Below are 26,725 nucleotides of genomic sequence, written 5' to 3' on the forward strand. Positions count from 1 at the left end.
TGTACATTTTAATTTTGGATTTGACAGATCAAACATGAGGTGGAAAGCAGTACATTCTCACCTCTTTGAGTTATAAAATTCTGAGCTCCCGAAGTGTTTTTGTTTATTTATTTGTTTGTTTATTTGTTTTTGGCTGCATTGGGTGTTCGTTGCTGTGCGCAGGCTTTCTCTAGTTGCGGCGAGCAGGGGCTACTCTTCGTTGCGGTGCACAGGCTTCTCATTGCGGTGGCTTCTCTTTGTTGCGGAGCACGGGCTCTAGGCGTGCAGGCTTCAGTAGTTGTGGCACGCGGGCTCAGTAGTTGTGGCTCGCGCGCTCTAGAGCTCAGGCTCAGTAGTTGTGGCACACGGGCTTAGTTGCTCTGCGGCATGTGGGATCTTCCCGGACCAGGGCTCGAACTGTGTCCCCTGCATAGGCAGGTAGATTCTTAACCACTGCGCCACCAGGGAAGCCCTCCTGAAGTGTTTTTAACAAACAATTTTTGCATATTATGAAACAAAGCTGTGTTGTGTGTCATTAAATCAAAAAGCCTCAACAAGTCTTTCAAGTGCAATTTAGAAGTTACAGGTACATCAAAATGTCAAGATTTCTCACTGTTAAATTGTTAAATCACCCTGTGTAGTGAACCTGCACAAAGTTCTGGATCACAAATAGACAAACTCAGAAATCCCAAAGTGCTTGTCCTGGAATGTTCGGATTACGATTGTTGCCCCAGGATTTCTGTACCAGGATTTCTGTCCTTCCCTTGTTCAGATCTATGTCCACTCATTGTTGAGGAATTCTGCTAATTCAGAACAGAATAAGAAATCTGCAAAATAAATGGGAAGTAGATATGATTTGGACTTGCTCTGTATTTAGCAAATGGCATAGTTTGGAACTTAGGTATTCTGCTAAGTTTAGATACACCTAGACAGCCCCACTGGGTTAACTCTGCCTTGATGTAGATGGATATTAGATCCATGTTTCCATCTAGCAACTATGAATTTTTCCTTCACTTGTTTTCTGAGAGAGCCATTAATGTCAAAGCAAAGGGCTTTCTTGCCAAATGAAGTCACTTTGGAATAAAGGGTGAAAAACACTTGAAATTCTTGAACTCCTCATTTAATATTTAATAGATTTAATTGCATCTGGTGTTGAGAAATATCTATATCATGGGTTACGGTTCTCTTCAGAGTGACAAACACACCATCACACACAAACACCCACATACACACAGAGGGTGCGGGGAGAGAAGGAGGGAGGCTCTTTTGCATATATAATATGTGATTCTTTGCCAAGTAATATCTAGATATGCTAGTGGATGGGGCAATAAATGCAGACCAATAACAAAACCAACCCAAATAAAAACCCTAATAAACAATAAAATGCTTAACTGCATAAAGCAATTACTAAAGAAAATAAAGGAAGGCAGAAATAAATCTGGTTAGTAAAGTTAAAGTAAGAGCATAAGTGTTACAAAGACTGCTCCATCTTGAGTGAGGAAACTGTCAAATGTGTTTATCTGTTTACTAGTTGACTAGGAGTCTGTGGTGAGGTTAGCATTCTGAAAGTGAAGTTTGCACCCTCTGGTGCTAGGGTTCAGGTCAGGCCTTATAACTGCTTCTGGTTTCTAAGGCTTCCAGTTGGAGGGTGGGTGAACCCAGAATAGATTCACTTCCTGTACATGGTGAAAATACACAGGGCCAGGTTTCCCAGGAGGGTCAAACCCTCTGTTTGCCCTCCTCCCTGGCCAGCAGCTACTGGATGTCAGGATCAAAGAATGCAGGTGTGCTGCTGATGAGCTGTGAGCAGTCAGGAAAATCATTTCACTTTAGAAAAGACCAGCAAAAATAATAGTTCCAATTAAACAGGAAGGGCAGATAACTGTGCACTGAGTCCAGGTGGGGGTACTTTGTGTCCCCATCCATCTCTGAAACAGGGTTGCTCCCAAGCACCACCTTACCAAAATCAAGTAGATACAAGGGAGAAAGGCCTGAGATTTTATGAGGTCACAGGTGTCCCCTAGAAATGAGCTGAGCTCATGGGTTTCACAACATTTTCTGCCAAGTCTCAAGAATTTGTGGCAATAACATTAAAGTTAATTCCTCATTTCTGAAAAAATTGCCATTAATATTTATTCCAGGCTCATGAGAGCCTTAAAAAAAAATTCTACTTTGTAATTACTGATGCCAAATCCACCTCCTCAGTAAGCTTAGCTATGTTAGCAAGTCACTGGGTTGGAAATTTCCTAGGGAAGTTTTACACTACGCCTCATAATCTGCGATGGTGAGACTATGGTGTATTCTAGTAAATAAAACCCTGGTTAGTGGGGAACTGATGATGACAGCAATTGTTATTATAGCAACTAGCGTCCTATGTGCATGGAACACAGTAAAACAGCAATACCCAAGCAGGCACTTTCTGCATTTTGCCAGGAGTCTGTGAGGTGGGTACCACCACTGCTTAGAGCGGGTGACTTAGAGAGAGGGTAAGTGACTGCTTCAAGGTCGCACTGGGTGGTAGATGTGGAACTTGAAAAGCTGGAGCTCTGGCCCATTTTCAGATGCTACAATACCCCGAATGTTAAAATCAACTTAACATAATCGCGTCTTTCTGTCTTTACTCAGAAGCCATTAAGGGCTGGTGCTGGCATCTTCACCTCCATTGTAAGCATCAGTATCTGTTCTGTAGAAATGTTCATCAGTAGTAGAGAGTTCTGGTTAACAGAATGCCGGAAAAGGAGGGTTTCCATTTTTGTTTTCCATATACCATACACAGAGAAAATGGAAAATAACATTACCTCCACTTCAATGGAACTTTATTTTGAGATTTGGAGTGGGATTAAAGCATTTCTAAATTTGTACCTTTTACCAACTGATTGAGCGTTGTTTCCCCATGGTATTTAAATACAGGGATGGAGAAAAGAGCCAAACAACACATCTCTAGTGAGACTTCTGTAATGGGACATCGACTGTCACAAAAGCCTCATTTTGGGGATAAGAGATGGTAAATGCTGCACCAGGGTCATCTATACAGCTACCCCAAACAAGTGAGGTATTGATCATAGTACAAAGAGATTTCAGAGGCAAAAGTAAGAGCAGCCCCAGGACCCTGTTGATAGCTGCGCACACCACTAATTCACCTCAATGGGCAGGCACCTCTGAGCTCAATTAACCCTTATTCCCAAGGCCCCCTATAAACCCCGAGGTAAACATGGTTCTCCCGGCCCTGGCTTTCTATCAATGAAATAGATCATCGCTATTGGAGGCTGAGGGGCGATTCCAGTTTATAAATTCACCTCGCTCATAAAAAGCCTGATACTTCCAGTGTGGGTGAGCAGGCATTCGAATCTTGTAATACTGATTCTATAAATCAGAAAATTTCAAACTGCTGAGGCCATCCGTGATTTCTTCTGCCTTCCGTGGTTATTGGAAGGAAATATAAACGCTCTGGAAGTAGAGCAGGTGATAGCAAATGGCCCCTGGTGCAACTGTCTACACACAGAACATTAGTTGTTAAATATGTACTGGAGCCTGAACGATTTCTTTCTTTCGTTGTTTTTTTTTTTTTTTTTTTTCCCCTTGTTCTACCCTCTCTTTTCCTTCTCACCGCAACCATTGTTCAGAAGCAAATTGGAAATCTGGTAATTAGGCCCTGACTCACGGTGTAGTATTAGAGTTCCGAGCCAAAGTTCAACACCCTGAAATGAAATTTAAACCAATTAATCTGTTAGATTTTTATCGCTTGTCCGTGTTTTCTCAGCAATTCCCCCAGCACGTGGCCTTTGATCAACTCTCATACAAACGCTAAAATGTGTGCCTGCTGCTAGCAAGATGGGAATGACATTAACATGGTACTCATAAAACAATCAGAGCAGAGAAGCCCTCAAACAGGCAGGGCATAGTAATATTTAATAAAAGCGCACACATAATCTTCAGAATTAGCATTTTGCGCCTTGCAGTACCTTTGGGAGAAGAGCTTTTATTTGTGGAGTGATCATTATTATAACAAAGAAGAGCTACCTAATAATTTCCACTTTAACTCTGCAATGTGCCACGAGCATTTCAGAGCCATTATGCTAAACTGTGGTGGTATAATCATGTTATTGTCATAGTTTGAAGGAAGGAAAAATCTCCTTTACTTGGGTGGCTGTTGTGAGTGGGAGGAGAGGTTTAAAAAAAAAAAAGAGAGAAAAAAACACCCAAACTTTTATTTTTAATGAGATTTAGAACCAGGAATTGGCTTACTGTCCTTGTGGAGACCCAGAGTGCGAAAATTCATTGGTGAGGAAGAAAGACTCTTTCATTAATTAAATCAAGATTTGGCCGGTAAAAGTGGTTTTGTATTCAAATCCACTCCTCTCCCCCATTCCATAATATTTCCTTGGAGATAGAATTGTATTGATTATTACACTCCTGGGCTGGATTGAACTCTTTCATGAGTCTTTTCACCTTCAGATTTCACCGAACACATCCACCGTGACTATTATAAACTACCTTCCCTCTGCATCTCTCTGGATATCCTGAGTGAAAGAAAAACAAGTCGTTGCAGATGTTCTCCGAGCTTTCTCAGAAAAAACATACCCCAAGAGAAGATGGAAGGGGAGGCTCAGGGCTGTTATTTAGCACATCTGAGCTTAAAAAAAAAAAGTAGTATCAATTTGCTCTAAAATGTATAACATTTATGTCACACAGAATTAAAGGCTCTGCTGTTATTTTTTTAATTAAAATGTATTGCCTTAGTATGGACTCACTGGAAAAATTCAAACCATACAACTATCTATAGAGTAGAATTTAATAGTCTCCTTTCTCTAGTCACCTTCCTTTTTCATATGGACCCACTGGGGACGGTTCATGTACATCCTTCCAGACTTTTGTCTGTCATACCTGTTCACACATACCTACACACGCTCATGCATATAGGCTAATAGATATCAGTTTTTAAATTAACAGAATCACACTATTCATCAAGCTACAAATTGATTTTTGTTTTACTTACTGACATATTTTGACATCTTTCCATGTCAGTTTATAGAAAATATTTTTTGTCCATTCTAATGACACTCCACATATCCTATGGTATGGATGTACTATAATTTATTTAATCACTCCCTTATTGGGGGCACCTAGACTCTTATACTGTTTACTGTCGATACTACAGTGAACATTTGGGTACTTGTTATTTTAGGCACGTTTGCAAGTACTTCCTGGGCTCCTTTTAGTCTGGCAAGTTTGTTTGTGACTAGGGTAAAAATGTAAGATGGCAGCCGATGAGTTAAATTTAAGTCCAGAAACATTTTGTTTAGCCTACACATTAAAAAAAATATTGAATTAGTTGCCAGCATTTAAAGATTGGGAAATTTCACATAAAAATCTGGGTTCCTGGCTTCTTTAGAAAGATCAGAAGACCAGGTCACACTGGGACTTCATCTGTGCGGGGATACCAATGACTGGAGCTTCCCCAATTCGGTATCAGCAGCCATCCATCTCATGCTTATTCTGAGACCCTGAGCTGCTGTATTCATTTGTGTTTCTTGCCTTGGCCTGTATGGATTTGTGAGTTCTTAACAACTGCTCTTGAGCCTGATTCATTTAGCTAGTCACAGTGTTTTCTACCCTGCATTATTGACATTATAGGGCTCTTCATTTGCAGGACTGTCTCATGCATGAAAACTTAGCATCCTTGACTTCCAGGTACTAAATGCCAGTAACATCCCTTCCTCACCCCTCTCTCTCAGTGGGTCAGCCCATGATCCCTTTACATATTTTCCAATCTTCCCAATGGGGGAGTGCCACAGAGCTTCCTCTCAAGACTGCCATGACACAGATGTATAGGAGCACCTTTGGAACCCTTTAAGGTCTCAACTTAGAAAGGGCTGCCCGACTGACTTGTTCTGAGAATGACACTTAGTTCCTTAAGCAGGGATAGTGGATTGTGTTGAGCATAGAGGTAGGATGGATCCAGGGGTGCCACTCTTTTCCTTCAGTACTTCCTCCAGCGCTTTTTTTTCCTCCCCCAAAACTAAGAAGATGGTATTGTATATTGTTTCTTCACCAGTTTTTCTCTTGAAACTTGATGCTTATTTACCTCTGACTAGTTGACATGTACCTTTTTTTCTGGATGGTGAAAACATTATCACTTTCCTTAGGAAATGTTTGAACACATACACACATATCTATACATATATGTACTTACATGTCTTCTATATCCTACAATTAACAAATGGAAAAAAGAGAGCTGGGGTCAAGTATAAAATTGGCAGTTCTTGACCACGTTATTATAACTCCTTTACAATAGGAGAGTCTATCAAAGATAAACCAACACACCCTTGTGTCTGCTTTTGTGCAACAATGAGAAAGCCTGGAGGAGTCCATACTTAACTAAAGGAACATGCTTGTGTGATTAAAAAATAAAATTTAAAAAATTAAAAGAAATCCCTAAACTAATACAGATCATAAACACCAAGATTATTTTGTGGTTTATGAGGGCAATCACAGGGTCAGTTTAATGATACCGTTGGATTCCACACTTTGCCATCAGGCAGGAATCTTTCAAGACCAGTTCAGTTAAACCAATATTCTATTCTTCTCAGAAGTATTCAGGGATATAGTAATACTTTTTCTACTCCACTCTAGCAACTAAGTACTTATACTGAGCTAGAAATTAAGAATTAAGATTTTGAGACGTTAACTAGAATGTTTCCAAACTGCTTATATTTTAAGAATTTTATATAGTTGTTAAATTGTAGTTTATTTCTCTTTTAAATTACTTGGAATCATGCATCATATTCTATCGTTAGTTTAGGAGTACTCAATCATGCATTTAAACATGGTTACTTTTAAAGGAAGGTTTTACGAAAAAGTCCTATGCCTGTGGAACATTGATCACAACCTTTATATGTGTCAAAAATTGAACAAGAATTTTCAAGCCATGAATCATTTACATTTCCTTGATTAATTATTTTGTTTTTAGGAGAAAGTGGGGGAGAGAAAAGGCATCTGAACTGCCCAGTTTTAGTCGTAAATGCATTGCTGTGAGTTCAGCCAACATGAAATGTTTAGTTTGGATATTTCCAAATTTCTCTGTGCAATTTTATAAGATAAATTTGACTCAAAATCAAACCCATTCTGCTTGTTTATGTGGTGGCACGTGAGCAATGGTTCCAGCGGGCTGGGCTTCATATTTTCTTTTCTTCTTGCAAAAGTTGAAGCATGACATTTTGCCAAATTTGACAAAGTCCAATAATTTTTTTGCCAGTTTCTTCCTGTTAAAATTAACTGGTGCTCTCATTGGCTTCAATACTTGGAAAGTCAGTCTGGGGTACTTAATAAACATTTTATTAAAGAGGAGGGTCTCATTTTCTCTCCTTAGACAATATCTCCTTTGCTTTAGAATTTTGCTTTGTTCCTTTTCATAAAAGTGATCATGAAAACAGCAGCATGGCATTGTGGAGTTAAAAATCCTCAGTGGTACCAAAGTACTCTCTGAGAGATTTCATTTTTGCCTAGTAATTCTGTTGACAGCACGCCATGCTCGTCAGGCAAACCACCTCTAGTCTGTTTGGAATCACAGTATTTGCAAATTATTTCCCATCTCCAAGGGCCATTTATAATGGAAAGAAAGAAGATAGGAAGTTTTGAAAAAGCCAGTTCTTGGGTTTTATGCCTGGGAATGACAACAAAGCAAAGGTCATGGGACTTTCTGTGGTTCAGCCCTGACTCAGCTATTTGGTTACATAATTCACCCTGAGTGACCTGCATACTTTGCATCTATAAAATGGGATCCATGACATTTATTGAAAAAAACTTAGTGACTTTTATTCAGGAATATTGCTCTGTTAGTGGTACAGACAGAAGGCATGGAACAAGAATGATGTTCTGCTCCAACCTCCTCTCTTTCTTCCCTTCCCATCAAACAGCAATGTTTATCTAAAAAATCTATGAGCTTTCTTTTCAGGAGATGTATTTAATTATGAAGCAATTCTATGAGGTTTCCAGTGTATTTTAAAACATCACCCATTTAAAACAAATCCTTAGCGTTTCATAAATTAAATTTTGCTTCTACATATTATTTCATAAGATTTCAGGTTTGAAAAAGATTTGGGTAACATATATGTATCTTAATAGAAACAATGAAAAGCATGCTTTTAAAAACTGAAATTGCACCCTGAGGTTTCAGGTCCTAATGTGACTAGGAAATGCTGAGATCTTGAGGGACTTTCTGTTCGTGAAAAGATAAAAGATTTTTTTTTTTCTTTTCCTCAAGTCTCCCATCATTAAAGTTTGGTTCTAACAGCCGACTCCTTCTCTTTTTCATGTGTGTTGAAAAGCAGCTACTCCCTGTATCAAAGCCATCAGCCCGAGTGAAGGATGGACGACGGGAGGTGCGACTGTGATCATCATAGGGGACAATTTCTTTGATGGGTTACAGGTCATATTCGGTACCATGCTGGTCTGGAGTGAGGTAGGTGTTGTCTGAACATTAATATCTAATAGCTTGGTCTAGTTGAGGAGACTGTCTACACTTGCATTTCTAAGAGAGTGTGTAGAATTTAGAGATGGCAGTCTGGGTGGGCCAGCTCCAGTCTACAGAACTCTGGAAACTAGGAAAGATGGGTTGGGTTTACCAGGAGGCATCACTTTCTACTGGAATGACTTCCATCCACTGGCCCATCAGCACCAGGAGAGCTTCTGTTTTGTCATTTGTCCTCATGGGCTAGCCACAGTGTGGAGGTCCTATTATGTATTGGGAATTGGAAAGGAGATGCAAAGTCACAAAATGTATAGGCAAAGCCCTGTTCAAACTGTAACAAGGTAGTAATCTGTGAACCTTTGTAGATGGAGTCTATTGTAGGACCATCTTGAAGGATCACCATTCATGGGACAGTAGTAATCCAGGTGTAGGTGGTTCTTGACTTATTTAATGACTCTTCTTCAGAGAGTGAACGGTTTGCCAGGGGAACCTAGAAGAACCCAGGGCTCTTTCCAGCCCTAGGAGTTTATACCTCGCAGGCATCTCAGTGTGGGGCTTCAACAATATGAAAATGACTATGCTCTATTTTTGCAGTACTTTCCAAGCACTGTTTTAACCTGCAAGTTGACTTGTCTGGCAATAATCAACATTAGCTCAAATTACAAAACATAAGTGTCACCATTCCTTAGAAGCCATGGCAAACTTGCCTTTGCTTTCTAAATTCTGAGCCTCGATTTCTTAGCCAGCATGCCCAGAGCCCCTTTTCTTTCATCTCCCCAAAGTTTAGAGTAAAAACAAGGTTAGAGCTGCAAGAGACCATTGAGCTCACTTATCTCACACACTTTACAAGTGCTCATAGAATGGCTAAACTTTATTGAGACTTACTATATTCTGGGCACTGTGCTGAGTTCTTGACATAGATCATCTTAATCTTCCCTCTACACCACAAGGTAAATACTCTTAACGTGTATCTTTTCTTGATAAGGATACTGAGACTTAGACATATGTAATTACATCACCCCAAAGCAGCCACCCAGAGCCCATGGAGTGTGAGTGATAGGTATGTGGCCACACAAAGGAGTCAGTAGCAGAACTGGAGCTAGAACTCAGAGTTTCTATTTCCATTCCTGGTTGTCCTCCCATGACACCACTCTTTAGCCCATCCAGATGTTTTGGTTGTGTTTTCTCTTTGGAGGGGCCACAGAGATAAGCAGAAAGTTAAGACTGTGACAGTTGAGTACATTTATCTTTCCAAAGCAGAAACTGACCTTCCTTTTAAGCCTTCTGTGTATACACCTCACTGCCAGTAAGCCACTCCAGCAAGCCCCTTGCCAGCCTGTTCTGCCACTGCCTTTGTCTTTCCCATGCATCCAGCAAGCGGCATGCTCTTGGCCAGAGAATCAAAGCTCCCTTAAAGCTGAATCAGAGATGGACTTCTCAGTCCACCAAACTCATTGTTGTCCAAGTTAGAACAGCCCAGGTCTGGAGGTGGACTGAACTCCCCTGGCTGACTGCACCCCATTCTTTGTTGGAAACATTGGGTTGTAACATTAGAAGCATCACATACATGGCATATGTTTCTTCCTCGCTGCTGGAGGCAGCAGTGTTCACAAGGATAGCCATTCCCGGGTCCCGTGGGCTGTGTCTTCATCCCTTCCTACCCCTCATTCTTTTGCTTGTCCTGGACCTTGAGAAGAGGGGAAGAATAAATAGAATACGAACTTTTTATCCAGGTCATAGCAGTCACAGTGAGGCCTGAGAAGGGGGGCTCAGAATCAGCCATATTCTTGACCCCTGAGAATAAGTGGGGTTAGTGTGACGCTCCCTTTACGACCTCATGCCTGTCTTAGGCCAGGTGCACCACGTTGGATGTGGAATAAAGGACTTCAGCATATCAGGAAATTGTTCATTTTTCCCTCCACCTTGTCAAGGTCCCCCAGTTTCCTCTCAGTTCCCTCACTTTCTTGCCCTTTTTGGGGAACACATAAGGGAGGTTAAATTCTACCTTAGATTTATCTAAATTGCTTTAAAGGATCTCTTTCCATATTAGAAAATCAACGCAAGTCATGAAAAGGAAAATCCACTGAGGTGATACCTTTGTCCTCCTCCCTCATGTGTCCCTCCACTACCCCTGCCTTGAGTGTACCAGAAGCCCCTCGTGATGGATCTGGGGGGGGTCCAGCTGGGAGGTGAGGGTTGGAGGGCACATGCTCCTTCTTTGCCCACCTCCTCCTCCCAAACTGCTCTCCTTTGTGGATATATCATAAATCAGCTATGACTCTTTCCTGGTGAAAGCCCACTATGTAGTTTCCCAAAATGTTTTAGCTAATATTCTTTTAAAATGAATAAATCCCCTTCAGCATTAGCAGTTGGGCTTCTGGATGGAGGACTTTAATTTGGCCTGTTATCATCATGATGGTCCTGACATTTGGAAAAATGAGTCTTGCAGAGGTGAACTCTTTGCAAATATTCTAAACTATTTATAAATTTAGATTTTCATCCAGGCTATTTGACAGATATGAGGTTCTCTCTTTTTTAGTGCAGGGAGAGAATCTGGTACTGCTCCAAATCCCCAAATCCATTGTATACTGATGAGAAATTGAGAAGTAGCTCACATTTACTAAGGGTTTTCATGCATAGGCACTTTACGGGTATTATTTTATTTGATTCTCATTATAGCCCCATGTTAGATACATATAAGTAAACCAAGTGTCAGAGAGGGTCAGAGACCCACCATCACACTGACAGATAGGGCTAGAGATGGGATTTGAACCACAATGTATGTTTTTGCGAAGGAAATACAAGCCCAGGTTAATGAGAGAGCAAATAGGTAGAATCTTGAGAGTGAGGAAGGACAGGAAGAAGAGAGGAAAGAAAGACATGCACAGTAATCCAGGTGGTACAGTAGTAGGAGTCGTAATAGCAACCGTAGTAGTAACTAGGACTGTTTTTTTTTGTTTTTTTTGTTTTTTTTTTTTTTTGCTGTACGCGGGCCTCTCACTGTTGTGGCCTCTCCCGTTGCAGAGCACAGGCTCCGGACGCGCAGGCTCAGTGGCCATGGCTCACGGGCCCAGCCGCTCCGCGGCATGTGGGATCCTCCCGGACCGGGGCACGAACCCGTACCCCCTGCATCGGCAGGCGGACTCTCAACCACTGCGCCACCAGGGAGGCCCAGGACTGTTGTTTTTAGTCAGAACTAAATTGTGTCTTTTGTTCTGGTAGGGCCCAAAGAAACTGGGGGCCATTTCTCCAGGCTTCCACTGGGTAGAATCAGAACTTGGGACCTGTGAATATTAAGAGGAGATATCTATGAAAGTAGAGTATGACTAACATTAGTTAGCATTCATTGAGCACGTAGTTCCTGCCGGGTACTATGCTAAGTTTTGCCATGGCTCTCGTGTGAACCTGGTGACAGCTCGCATGTGTAGCATGTATAGCGTGCTGTTCTCATTTTACTAACCAGGAAACTGAGCTTGGGGAAGTTAAATAAGCTGTTCAGTTATCAACTGGTGGAGATGCAATGTGAACCCAGACAGTCCAAATCCAGGGCTCACCTTTTTAACCGTCCACGATTTAGCCTATGCCGAAATTTTGACCCTAGGGTTTTACCATATCAGACCAGGGTGGAATTGCCATTGATGCCTTATACTTGATGGTATCTTAACAGTTACTATCACCTCCCAAAGTAAGCTAGACTTGTCATGTAGAGAATCAGAAGAGCGGTCCCTTCATTTTCTAGTTGTGTAAGTTTGTGGGTGGAGCCATTGGCTTATAGGAAGAATTTACCCTTATGAAGGGTATATGCTTTGTGTTAGAGGCAGAAGACAACCTCTTCTTTTTCTATATGAATGACTAAGTTACTTGTATATTTAAGACAGTTAACCTGTCTGGGCCTCTTCTCTAGAGTAGAACCCCAGTCTATCCAAATTCTTTGTCCCTGGCCACATTTTCTCTTGAGGTTATGCCACCTCTGAGATCTAGTACTTTTCATTTTAAGTAGACTTTTATCTCTTCTCCATTTCTTCACTCTGTAGCTCAAAGCATGCAGGAAGCAGGCTGGTGGGCCAGGACAAGGAGATAACATTTTAGATTAGCAGCTGATGCTATTATTTGGAGTCTCTTTTTAGCTAAAGAAGTTTAAAAAAGAGCCAGAGAAAATAGAGCTGGCTTAATTTACCCTCATCTGTGCCCTTCCCCTACCAACCCAATCTTTTGCAAGTGAGTAGTTCATTTTAGCTCACTGATTGCCCCCAGTTGGGAAAAAGAAAGGTGGCACTGTCCCGCTCCTAACTCAGGGCTGCCTTCTGTGAGCTCCCAAGTTTGGGGTGAACCACAGGGCTTTCCTGTGAATTTGGTTTGCCATCTTTGTTACTCTTCCTTATTGCTTCTTGCCCTTTCTCCTCTCTTTTTACAAAGCAAATTATTTTCCTGATACTCTTGTACTCCTTGTCATGTCTTACACCAGAAGACTTAAAAAAAAAATCTTTGTAGTGTTTTATATATAAACCCAGAGAAACCAACAGGGTTGATGTGTGCTAATGTTTAATGTGGGTTGAGATTTTTTCTTGAATACACATGTACTTCATTGCTTTTGCTTTTCTACCAACCTGTGATTTGGAGGGGCGAGGGGCTCCTGCAACTGGTTTGTAGAGCCAATTGTTATTTTAATATCTCCTTCTGAATTCCTCTAATTTCTAAACAATGAGTACTGGTTGGCTTACCAGCTGGTGTGGAGCACTGGGGTAGGTACTATCCGTGATTAAAGTTAGGCTTTGTGGGATCTGGTATATTATTTAGAAAGACAGCTTGCTCTCATGTAGCAAATTAAAGAGTTACATAATATATTTATGAAATCTAGAGTTAAATTTGTGGTTTAAAATTCCAGTCAAGGTTCTAGAAGGCAGAGAGAGTAGTGTAGTCAGAGGTAGACTGTTCGAATAACCAATCAGGTTTCTATTATGTCCAGGTGGATCTCTGTGCTGGACATTTTAGGCTCTCACAATCCTTTTAATTAGTCACTGAAATATCTGAGAGAATTTATACAGCTTATGGTGTTTAAGCTGCCTGTAAAAAATGTCCAGTGGTGGGATTGGCAGGGAGCAGAGGGTGGTGGGAATGGAAGACAACCATCCAAGAAAGGATTTAGATTTCACGGGGTAGCAGTGGGCTAGGAGCCAGATAGTAATTATAGTTCTTCCATTGTCCAGTCAGAGCACCTATATTTTAGTCATTGTTGGTCACTGGACCTCCATCTCAACATCTGAAAATGAGGGTCTTAGACCAAATCCTCTTGGAAACCAGGTACAATTCTAGTCCTTCCTTTTATCTAGAATTCACTCCCTTGAAAACCCCCCAGCAGTAAGAAGGGTGGGAGTGAGGATGGGCGGGAAGTAACTTCTTCCACTATTGTTCTTCACTTTTAGAACACACTTGCAGTATACAATATCATGTTTATTTTGAACTTCATCAAAATGATTTAATTAGTCCCCAAACTGGATCTCCCTATTGATATCTCTTCAGTCCATATTTTCACTCTCTACACTTCAGATTCTGGTATCTGATCTACACCTGAGACTTATACCACAATGTTGCTCTAATTCATCTTCCAGATTGTTCTATGGAATATACCAGTTCTTTGGGATTTTAATAGGCACCCCATGGCAGATAGGGGTGGGAGGTTTTTCCCAGTAAATCTGGGAAATGTTGAGTCAAACAAATTCCACTGGTCCTGTCCTAGAGCTTTCGAGGTACTTATATGCACTTTGACTATCTAAGACATAGTATGCAGCATGTTCCAAACTTTGTGACCACAGAACCTTTTTTTTCAGGGATCACTTTACAGGAAGGTATACTGATAATGGCTGAAGTATATTTAGATTTCATGTTAATGAAGTAAAGTCATGAAACCCAATTATGAAGTGATTGGGCTGGGGTAGATGTAGGAAAATCTGAAATATTTGCAGAGTATTATTCAGATTAGACCAGCAATGTTTGGAGCCGTTATTGTTTAATACTGCAAGGCTCTGAACAGAATTTCTCTCATATTTTGCATCTGGTTTTAGTCCGTGCACACTTGACATTAGATGCCATGTGATTTTGTAGGACAGCTATATTTAAAGATTGCCAGGACCACTTAGCTCAAATGGGAGAAGCCAGAGTTACATTACTGTATGAACCAGTTAGCCTCATCCAGGAGCCATACACTGTCTTTTTCATCCAGATGAATGTTTTCTTCAACTGCATTCCCAGAGACAGGCAGAAGGCAAAAGAAGCCACTCTTTGGGAAACCTATGGGTGACCATAGTCAGGTAAATGGCAGTTTGTGGGGCTGAGAAGCAATTTTGCTGCTTGAATCCAGAAGTCGGAAAATAAGGTTTCAAATGCAGTTATTGATTTCTTCCCTTCTTCCTTTCCATATCTACTTTCTATTCTCATGTGTGCACATAGCTCAGAGGAAGGACTGTAAATTAAAAAAAAAATAGTATTTGCTCCTCTGTGACATAAAAAAATGAATGACTACAACTCATACATGCTCCCACTGTGAGTTTCCCAGGCCTTATATCCGGCCTTGATTTTTACTGAACCACATGTAGAGTCACAAAATTTTGAGTGCTTTGAGGAGCATTTCCAGTCATTAACTGCAGCTGTTTTATTTTGAAAGTGAGGAAAAAGAGGTTCCAGTGCCCGCCGGTGCAGTGACTTGTCCTGAGAATGCCTTAGCTAGTTAGTGCTGGCGTTTTAGCCCAGTTCTCCAGACACCAACCTCACTCCCCATTCAGCTTTCTCTTGTACCAGGATTTTTCATGACATTTCCCTAGGTTTTTTTTTTGGTGCGCGGGCCTCTCACTGTTGTGGCCTCTCCCGTTGCGGAGCACAGGCTCCGGACGCACAGGCTCAGCGGCCATGGCTCACGGGCCCAGCCGCTCCACGGCATGTGGGATCTTCCCGGACCAGGGCACGAACCCGTGTCCCCTGCATCGGCAGGCAGACTCTCAACCACTGCGCCACCAGGGAAGCCCTAATGGCCTTTTTAATATAGTTACATAGTTACAACCATGCTCACCTTATGCTTTAAAATCCTCTAGTCTATGTTGTTATTTTAAATGACTAAGGCACTTTAAGTCTATCCTCTATGTTGATAATTATGGGTTAGTTAAAAGCACCTTTAGGTTGACATTTTCAGCTATTTATTTACAGTGCATTCGGGAGGTACACATATGTGCCTATAACTTGAAAACGGATAAACCACAGAAGTGTGATGTGTTTCTAATTTTAACGTGAATCAAAGACAGAATTTGCAGCTGGCTGCAGTCATGTGACTTTAATGAAGAAAGTCAATATTTATATAGTATTGTGCTCATTTCATCCATGTGCTCATAGCTGATTGCTGGGATGGCTCCCTGATGATCTGACCTAAAGCCTTTCTCCTTATGCAACCTTACTGCCTTCCTCTTTCCTAAAGCCGTAACTCCGTAGTTTGGGATTCAAGCACAGCCCCGTAAGCCTCTGACCTTTCTTTTCAACCTCCTTGCCCACCATTCATCTTAACTTCTGCTCCAGTCACAATGAGTGATTGGATAAAGATGCAGCTCTTTATGCCTGCAGTGATTTTTTCACCTCTGCACTCTTGTCTTGTTTATGCCATTCCTCCTTCCACAATGCTATTCCCTCCTTTCTGTGCCCAAATCCTTCCGCCCTTTCCGATCCAGAAAAAAATCATTTTTGTCTGTGAAATCTTCCCTCACAGCTCTAGAGATTGAATATTTTCTCTTTCTTAATTCCTAATGGCCTTATCTGTACCATCTTATGTTCTTATCACTTTCTATCTTTGATTATTGTGACGTAAGGGGCTGCCCTTTCCCTTGAAGGCAGGATCCATGCTGAATTCAGCTTAGTCTACAGAGTCTAGCACAGAGCCTTACACTTCAGAGGCATTAATTTATACAAAATAGTGTTGAATGACACTGCTTCTCCTTTCATTCATTCATTCAATCAAAAAAGTGCTACTTTTTAGCAACTGTTATATTCAGTGCTGCTTCATAGTGTCAGTACCAGATAGATTGCAGTTTAGTTTTTGTTAATGCATGTATAATTAGGTACTTTATAATTAGATATATTTATTGTGCAGTAAGGATGCACATAAATACCTTAGTGTAAATCTGTTGGTTATGGTGAGGATTAAGTAGTAATAAAACTAATACTTTTTAAGTGATTGATACCAGTGAGGCCTTCTCCTAAACTCATTATAGGCATTAAGTCAATAAATCCTTTAATACCACTAGTTAGATAACTAGCCCTTCCCCCTTCCCAGACAATGAAATTGAAGGCCAGAGAGGTTGAGTGACTTTCCAAAGGTCCCACAGCTGGTAATTTGCAAAACCTGGGCTTGAACCAAAATCCTTCCGACTCCAGAGCCATCTTTTTTTTAACCATCTAAAAAGAAGGTAGTGAAAGCTCATTTATCCAGAGAAGAGTGTTCTAGTCACCGCAACGCTGCAACATTCAGCATGAAACCAGAAGTGAGCCAAAAAAAAAAAAGTAAATATATAAAATATAGCAGACTTTGAGGTCACCAGAACAGTAATTTTAAACCAACTATGTTATCTGTTTTCCCAGGTCATAGCAAATTAGAAGGAGCAAACTGGAGGCGGGTTGTTAGAAGCAGGCTCAGTGACAGCAGAAGTGACAGCTTAATGTCAAGGGAAGGAAAGGAAAACCTAAAAAGCAGACGAAGAACTATATTACTGCGCAGCATGTTAATGGCTGTTCATAATGACAGTGGCCCTGAGTAGTCAAGAAAGAGATGGCAATTATATTCAATATCTTCTGTCTGAAACAGCATGATGTGTGTAATGCATCCTCGAAAGACTTCAGTGAAACAGTTGTGGTGGCACGGTATTTAAAGGGGGTTGTCTTCAGTTTTCCGCAGAACTCACTTCCTGGAGGGATGTGTTAAATCAGGAATTACTGAGTATATGCGCAAGGCTCGCTGTAGATAGGATGCAAATAGGAACTCTACCACTAAAGAATGTGAGAACGAGTCACTGTTTAGCGTCTTACAGCTTTGATATCCTTTTCTTAGAGCTCTGAAAGAACCTAAAAGACTTTCTGGTGAGAGGTGAATTCATTCCCTGCTAGTCCACCTTTTGGTTCTTACGTTTTTCTTCCTAATTCCTAATCTTTGCAGGCAAAGATTCTGCCCTGCAAACCACCAGCTTTGATGACATGCAGCCCCTTCCAAAAATGTATCTGGCCTTCCTTTTTCTTTTATATTTTAATTTTCAAACAAACAAAGCAGCAACCCAGGACCCTAAGCCAGGCCCAACTAGGGAATGATATTCCTTCTTGACTGAATGTAGAAAAACAAGCCTCGAGAAAGAGCCCATTGTGCAGTTTCAAACCACAGGGGCTGGCGTTACTGGTGTCCAGTCCTCTCCGTCTGGAATACTCTGGACCTCAGGAACTCACCAGTGCTTTTCCAGCTCCCAGATGGTCAGGATGGGATCCAGTCTTTAATGGTGCCCAGTTGGCACAAGATTTACATCCTGGGAAGAGAGCTGGAGAAAGTTTATTTAAAAAATAAATTACCGAAAAATAAATAAATCAATCAACCCACAAAACCAAAGGTAGTTGAAGCATAATGTATTTATTTTAGCCTTTTTCTCCCCAGTCTGTTATTTTGAAAGATGATCTTATTGCTGTTTTGTTTTGTACAATTAACTGCATTGATTTAGGGACCTGGCTAGTTTCTCGGTCAGAAGAATTGAGTAGTATATTTTTGTGCATGTTTAATGAGGCTACCAGGAAGTCTGTGGGGGCAAAGTTAAAATAATTTATTTTCTTTAGTAAAAAGATTTTTTGAATGGGGTGGCATTGATATCTTTTTGGTAGATTCATAAGGAACGTTATTGAATCTTTATCCTATTTATTAGTGGTGGTTAATGATGTCACGGTATTTACTCATTCAGTGTTCAATAAGTATTTATTGAATGTCTGCTAGGTCCCAGGCACTCTTAAAACTGGAAACAGAGTAGTGAAAACAAGAAAGACCAAGTTCGTATCCTCATGGGGCTTATATTCTAGTTGGGGGATGCAGGCAATCAATAGGAAAATAGATCTATATCTCTCTTCTATGTATCTGTGTCTATGTCAATACCTATGTGAGAGACATTTCAGATGTTAGGAGATACTACTGACTGTTAAAACATAGATTTTAAATCCCCTTTTAACTCAATTCCTGAGACTTTAGTTTCAAAAGTCTCCTCTGACATTCATACATCAAGTTTATCTTTGGGAATTCATGTGACCCAACATATTTTGCTAAACATTGGTTTTGTTATTTTCTTGAAAGGACAAAAGGAAACCAGAATGTTTGTGAAACAGTAAATGCTTCCACGCGCTTTCTCTCACGTTCCCTGAGAAATCATATACTGCCTTTGAGACAGGCAATTCTTGGGAATGAAAAAACTCTGGGTTACGAAACCCAGAGAACCCTGCTTAGGGGACAAACCAGAATACACTGAGAGAGAAGAACTAGCATCCCCTGATTTATGTTGTATCCACTTCAGGGGAATAGAGATAAAATATATAGGTACAGCCAGCACAGTGCCCAAGAATATACACTGATCATATTTCAACTTTCTTTAAGAACTCCAGAAAATAATATTTTTTAAACACCATGTTTAACTACAGAAAGATGAACGCCCCAGAGTGGAAGGAAAATAAGTTTTCTTGTGTGGTCACCATCACTGTGGTGTCTCTTTAAAGCTCCTTAGTCGATTTGGTTTTGAAGCTTTAATTATGCTTTTATGTTATAGTTTCCTTATTTAAGTGTCTGTTTTATGTCCATCACTCAGCACCCCCTGCCTATCTCAAAAGAGATGGATATTATTACCCTAATTGAGGAGGAGGGAGAATGCTGTGAGAATTATTAATACATAAATTAAAAAATTAATCTGGAAAGTGCTTTAGGGTCCCTAGAGAAGCTCTACCCAAACACAAAGCATATTTAACATTATTGTCTGTACTCCCACAGAGCAGGAACTGGTGCAGGATAAGATGGTAAAGTGAGGCACAGAGGGTGACACTGGGTGAATGGGCCAGTGTACCTTAGAACCTAGACTCTTGGAGGCGTAATACCTAAAAACCACTGTACCAGTGCCCACTTTAGCCTTTTTCTAGTCATAACTGTTCATTTTTTTTCCAGAGAAGAAACTTTAACGTTTCCTTCCTTTTACCCCTTCTCTTTACGTCTTTGCTTGTTTTGGAGTTTTTTGTTTTGTTTTTACTTTTTAGTGTTGAAAGTGATTGAGGCTAAAATATTAAGTCCTAAGGGTGGTAATGAAAAATCACTGGTGCGCTTTCTAGTAATCCCAGTTATTTTTTTGGCTTTGTGGCATGCAACTTCAAATTGCATTTATTTCATATAGTTCCATTGGTTGGAAAACGTGCATAAAGGCTTATCTTGGAATTGCTCTTTTGTTTCGCTGGGACATAATTCTCAGCCAGCCTCTCACCAGTGAGAAAGGTTATTTTGAGGACCTGCTGTGTTCCCAGAACATTTTTGAATGCAGGAGAGACTGAGAACCCATTCCACCCTGTTAACAGTGGAGGTAGGATGAAAAGTACAAGTGCCAGGAATTATGGAAAAACAATAAACAGTAGTAGGGAGGGACAGCTGTGGTTGTATAATGGTGGTCATCAGTCAGGCAGACTTGATGCTTCTTATCGGTTCCCTGGTCATTTTTCTTAACTTTCCTGAAATTCATTTTTCACATCTGTGAACCAGCTACTACCTCTGCCTGTCCCTAATACAATAGGACAGAAATCACTGAAGGAGTTTCTCACAGTCCGTGGCCCAGAGTAAGAAGACAATGAAAAGTCACTGCTGCTGAAGTCACCATCAAGGTCATCACCACTATCCATTTAGTGTGAGCTACAGGGATACAGATAGTAAGAGCTACGGGCTCTCAGAGAAGAAGGTGATTCCCAAGACTTGTCCCTTTCCCCCAGAATTCTCCAACATGTCTCCATTAATATTTTAAAATACTAGGTACTCTCATTCACCCACCACGTGGGTCACACTGTTGATCCTGCTAGAGACTTTTATAAAAACCACTTGGAGAATTATCCTCTCCCGTGCCACTCTTCTGGACTCCCAGGCTTTGCAGACTGACTCTTTGGGGTTTTGCTTCCAACCCTATGCATCTTTCATGATTCTCTGTGCACCCATAGAGGGAGTCATTCCTCTTTCCTGTTTCCCACTTCTGCCAAGGACAGGCCTCACGCACCGCCCCCGATGTCTGCATCCTGTCTCTCACGGTCACAGCAGCTTCACTTTGTACCCAGAGGCCACAGCAAGTGTGCCTCGCCTGGCCGACCACTCAGGACTCTTCTGCTCTTGTGCTCTGAGACTGGAGAAGAGAAAATGCTCACACAGGCAACTCGGAGGGAGCAAAATTGCTGTTGCCGGCAGGTCCTTGGTGTGCTGGCAGCCTCTTCTGGGGCCTTGCAGAGACCATGTGTGTTTCTTTCATTGCGATACCACACTTAAAAATGATTGCTTCTGATTATAATATTAATGCATTCTGATTGCTGAGAAGCCTGAAAATTCAGGGAGGTAAGCAGAGGAAAATATAATTACCCGTAACTTTACCATCTAGTGGTAACTTCTCTTGACACTTTGATGATTTTCCTTTTGGTCTTTCTTCCATGCACATATATATCTAATTCTTATATAATCACATGCAATACATATTGCACAAAACTGATAGTATTCTACTTTTGATTTTAGTAATATTTTTCTCATAATAAAAGTAATCCCTGTAAATGTATGAATTTATTTATTCCAGATTTATTTATATGATTATTATTTCCTGTGCAAGCACATGCATACTCTCTCACACACACAAATAAACACAGAAGTACACACACACACACACACACACACACACGAGGAAGAATCAGGAGAGACAGAAGATGTATCACATATAATGTCATCAGTCTAGAAATAAACACTGCTGTTGGAACATTGATCTTTTGTGGCCCACTTTTTAGTATTGCTTAACCATTTTTTTCTTTGTTTCGCCTTATCCTTTCTCGCTGGAATGAGTCCCAGACCTTTAGACATCTTCTTTTTTACCACTTAGATGATATCTGAGCAGTAGCCTCATGCAGGGACCCGAGTGCTGGGCCAGTTGGATAATTAATTTTAAGAGCAACTTAGGGAATGAGGGTTAAATATTATCAGGTTAAGAACAGTGGGTTCTTATGGATAAGGACTGCTTGCTTAATGCAATCAAACATCTAGTAGAATTCTGGTCTAATTTACACAAGTGTTTATTTCAGAAATATTTTGGAAATATCCTGTATGTAAGGCATTCAGTTTAATACTTTAGAGGATACAGATATGAATTAGACCCTGTAGCTGATCTTAGGGACCGTCTAATGGGAGAAAGATGTGTAAGAAAATCTTTATGGCACAAAGTAAGATAGGATGCTAAGTTCTATAGTATACATTCCATAATTATATAAATTCTTACAAAGGTGCAGGTAACTGTGGATCAGGTAAAACTTATTGGAAGAGAGAGCATCTGGTGAGGGTCTTAAAGAACAAGAGGAATATCATAGGGGAAAGTTTAGGCAAGAAATGGCATGAACAAAGCAAAGATGTTAGGCAAGGCCGTGGTGTTTTCATGTATCCACATGGCCTTCAGAGTGTGGAAGGGCAGAGTGGGGAGGGTGACTAGCAAGGGTGATCAGCTGTCAGGCCTTAGAGCACCTGACTACCATGCCAAGGAGTCTGGACTATATACCATACACAAAGGGGGCAGGTGAGGTTTTGAGCCAGGGCATGATGTGGTGAGGTTGATTTGAAGAAGATAATTCTGGTGGAGAAGGTAGAAGTAGAGAGAGGCCATTTAGAAGGCAGTTATAATATTGCAGTCATCTGAGTAAGAAATGGTGGCAACCTGAACAGGATAAAGAAGGCAGGCAAGGGGCCAGTGGAATTCAGTGGAGGGTAAAATCAACATGACTAAAAGAAAAGTTGAAGGGAGAAAAAAAGTAAGATGATCCTAAGTTTTCTGTTTTGGGTGATTCAAAGGAGAGTGTTCCCTTAGCTGAGAGAGGGAACACAGGAGCAAGAAATACACTTATAGGTAGGAAGATGATAAATTTATCTTGGGTCTTGTTGAGATTGAGGTGGAAATAAGACATGTTCAGAGAGATTCTGTTACTCTGTTGTTCGTAAAAATGTGGTGCTTGGCCAAAGAGATCAAAGCTACAGGTGTAGAATTGGAAGTCAGTTTAGGCAAGGTGATTGAGCCAATGAGTGAATTCAAGAAATGTCAGGCAAGTGAAAAAGAAAGAGATCTAGAACAAGACTTGTGAAATTTCTACAGTTAACAAGTCGGCAGAAAGAAATAGTTGGCACATGAAGAGAACAGGAACCAATGAATATGAGAGGAGCCCTGGAAAACGCTTTACAGGCATAAGAGATGGGTTTTCTTCTACTGTTTCAAATAATGTTAGTTAACTTGCTTGACCCTCAACTTTTCTCATCTGGAATACATATCCCATAAGGATGGGTTTTAAAAGAGTGAATGTGAAAGTGCTTTGATAAACCATCGGATGCTCTGCAAGTCTTAGGTCTCATAATTAGCGTCACAGAAGTGAAGAAAGTGTAGACTTCCAAAAAGGAAGAAAGTAGTGTCAGACGCTACAGGGTTTCAGAAGAATATTTATTTTTAGCTCGTTTGGTTTGTGATTTAAGGAAGTTAAGTCAAAAGAGTGAATCTGTTCTCTAATCACTTAGAATAGACTTTCCCAAAGTGTGGGGTACGTGCCCCCTGGTTATACAGGAGACCATTTTGGATTCGACACAGACGTTAAGTAGAACAGAATCACATCATGAGAAAGTGATTTTCCTTTTATTTCTTTTAATCCTTCTGATTTATGTTAAGGGACAAAGTCTCATTTGGGGCAAACAAGTCTGTAACGTCCAGCACTAGTTCAACTCCCTTTTCAATAAACCCACGCAGGTTGTCAACATTATCTAGCTAGGATTTAACATCATATTAACCTTAAGATTACCACCCACAGTTCCTTCTTATTTTGTCAGGGATACCAGTTGTGATAGTAATATAGCTTCCTTTTAAAATAAGTTATTTTAAACAAAAAGTTAACCAATTAAAAATTTTTAAGTACATAATTGTATAGGTGGTTTATAGATATGGCAAAACTAAGAAAGTGGTATTCCAATGATGGAAGTTCAGAAAATTTAGACTTACTAGAGCCTTTCCTCCTTCTGTAACTTAGAGGGGCTGCCTTAGTTCAGCCAGGTTGGAACAATGTGGGAAATTTATCCTGATATGGGGGGAGGGGGTTGGAGGTGGGTCTTGAGTTCTAGACTTCCAAATCTAGACCCTATCTTTTCCCTAAGATGTTGGGTCAATTTTTGAAGCCACTAGACTTTTCTGGACTTTTGTGTCCTTCACTAATGAAATGAGAGTGTTAGTTTTAAATGATTACTAGCATTCCTTCCTGTAATAAATACTGTAATTCTTTGAGTGATTAGTAATTAAGCCTCTGCTTTCAACTGACAGAAGTTAGATACAAGTTTTTCCTTCTGTAAGCCATCAGTATCATGTGTCAGTGCTAGAGCCTGTTCCCAGACTAACATCCACAGCAAGGAAAACATCAACAAATTCACTCTCTAATGATGATTCATATTCTACCTCATTTGCGAAGGATAGTTATTTCAAGAATGAATCTCTGCTTTAGTTAGAGTGATTGATTAAAACTGAAAATAAAATTGTAAATGAAAATTTGTTTCAATTTCCTGAGCCTAGTACTTTATGCCAACACCCCACTCTCTTAGTAGTTTCTTTGCAGTCATATCTAATCAATTTGTAAGGCCCTTGAATTTTGTTTCTTAGTGTATCAACTCATAGGCAATAAGTACTTGTGCTTAAAAAGATGTCTCAATTGTCTGCTGATATCTTTCCATCTTTTAAAATATACTTCCCCTGAGAAAAGGGAGGGCAGGTGAAGTATTTTGTAACTGGCTGAAAGTTCTCCTAAATATTATCGTGAATTAATGTTACTCTACAGTCCAAATAACTCTTAAGATAGAAGCGTACCACTTATTTGGAATATAACTATATGGCAACTTCCACCATCAAAAACGTAGCCAAGGACCAGGCAGTAAGTGAAAAATGGATATAGCATGTAGATTAACACATACACACAGTCTTTGGATCTGACAATTTTGAGTTTGATACTACCTTTAAAAAGTTTAAAGGTATGAATATAAACAATTTCTTTTTAATGATTAGATAGGAAGAATTTGTTCCTGTCATTTTTTGAACTGCATTGGGGTCACTTTTTTGCTCTTGTTTGCTCTAACGAGGGTGATTTGTGTGAACAGTTTAACAATTTATGATTCTGTTTTCACATCTGAAAAACAGGGATAAAAATACTTACGATCGTTCTGACCAAATTAGTGTTTGCAAGTAAAATCCTCGGCAATGTAGTAGATAACCTAGGTACTCAACAAGTGTTAATCCCAACATTGCAAAAACACTGTCTGATCAGTTGAGATTAAACATGCAGTTGATTTTGGAAGATCATCTTTTACGGCTCTTCAGAGCCTCTTTTCTTCTCCTATTCTCTATACAATAGTAAACTTGATTTCCTGATTTCGATACTTAAAGATTAGAAAAGCAGTATAGAAGGTGCAAAGGACACCAGGAGGAAAAAAGACAAAAAAATGAATAAAATAGAAATAATTTAAAACTCATAGGTATCCAGGGCCATTTAGTGCAGGGGAAAATAGCCCCTCATACCTCAGTGGTCACTTAGGGCTTTTCTGTATTATAGAAGATATATAGATCTAAGATAAATAGAGCTTTGATACAAGATATAAGAAGGGGTGTTCCAAATGAAAATCTTGATTTATCAAGGCTAAATTAAATTATATATACTTTGCTTACTTTAGAAAACATACAATGCATTTTGGAAGAATTTCAGTATGAAAAGGTCAAAATCTTAAATATTTTTTGTGCTTTTATGGATAAACCCTTAGCCGTCTGAAAAACTTAGCCATGGAGAGCTCAGTCTCCAGGGGTTCCACATAAGCACGGTATTACTGAAGTATCTTCTGTGTATTTCCAGCAAATAAACTAAGGGTCCACACATTCTATGGAAGGGGATAGGCATTTCTAATTACTAAGTTAAAATGTTTTTTATGCAGATGACCTTTATGTTTCAAGAAAGAGCATTTGAAAGAAATTACTTGTGGATTTTAACAGTAGCAACTTTCTTACATTCTTTCTGCCAGGACTTTGTACTAGGGCAGTTTACCCAGGCAGGACGCAGGGGCTGGCATTTGTGGGTGTCACCTGGATTCTCATGTTGTCACCTGTGATTCTCTGGGCAAAACATTTGAATTCGCACATTGAAACAAAAGCCCTGTCTAAGTTATAAGAAAAGCACAAACATGAGTTAGTATAAACTCAAGTGATCACCTATTGCGTACAGACTCAGTACTGCAGCACTGATCTAAATGCGTCTGAAAGGAGGAACGAATGGGCTGTTGCACACACCACAGAGAAAGCACGCAGAGTCCAGCACCATCAGAGGTCAGCCAGTCAAATACCAGGGCTGGGGTTTTCAAAGAACCAGATAATGCCAGTTTTATGGCCGTTAATAACATTTTAGTTATATAAACAAAGATACGAGTACTAAAAAATAAATTCTGCTTTGCAGTGTACTCTGGCTGCCAACAGGGTTCAGAAATGACCTTTCTCATTGTGCACGTAGCATTGCTTAATGGACCACTGATCATCCTCCAGCCCCCTCCCCAACTTTCCATTTCCCTTTTATGGACAGTCCGTAGTTCTGCTAGATCCCTCAGCTATTTCAGGGAGGCACATTCTTGGGTTTCCCCTTTAAAGCTCTTTGATTGTGCCTCTGGTAGTTAATGCACCAAATGGTCTTCAGGGGCATTTCCTACATGTGCTCTGCAGCTAATCAGAGCACCTTGGCCCACTGATTTCCTACCTCTGTGTTTTGCACATGTTTAAGGGCTCACTTCAAACACCAGGCCCACCAGCTTCTGGAGAGGAGTGGCAGAGCTCAGCTCTGATTCGGGTGTCTGCTTCAAACAGAGATTTTCCAAAGGATATCCTGTAGTAGATAAATCATTTCATTAGGCCAGGTTCACTTTTCAAACCAGGAAGCAGAGTGCCTGCCGTGTAGGAAAACTCAGATAAA

The 26,725-nt window shown here is 40.3% G+C and overlaps 1 protein-coding gene across 4 annotated transcripts in view; it reads left to right on the forward strand.

Moving 5' to 3' along the window:
* Window positions 1-26,725, forward strand: part of EBF1 (EBF transcription factor 1) — a 394,244-nt gene that overhangs the window by 289,093 nt on the left and 78,426 nt on the right. For 2 of the 4 annotated variants that reach the window (XM_082621398.1, XM_082621400.1), the window contains exon 9: window positions 8,307-8,440. In XM_082621398.1, coding sequence (XP_082477524.1) covers window positions 8,307-8,440 — 134 coding nt within the window. The remainder of the gene's footprint in view (window positions 1-8,306; window positions 8,441-26,725) is intronic. The other 2 variants (XM_082621399.1, XM_082621401.1) reach the window with 1 other exon arrangement.

Source organism: Mesoplodon mirus, assembly GCF_964341445.2.
Source record: "Mesoplodon mirus genome assembly, chromosome: 5".
Classification (NCBI taxonomy): domain Eukaryota; kingdom Metazoa; phylum Chordata; class Mammalia; order Artiodactyla; family Ziphiidae; genus Mesoplodon; species Mesoplodon mirus.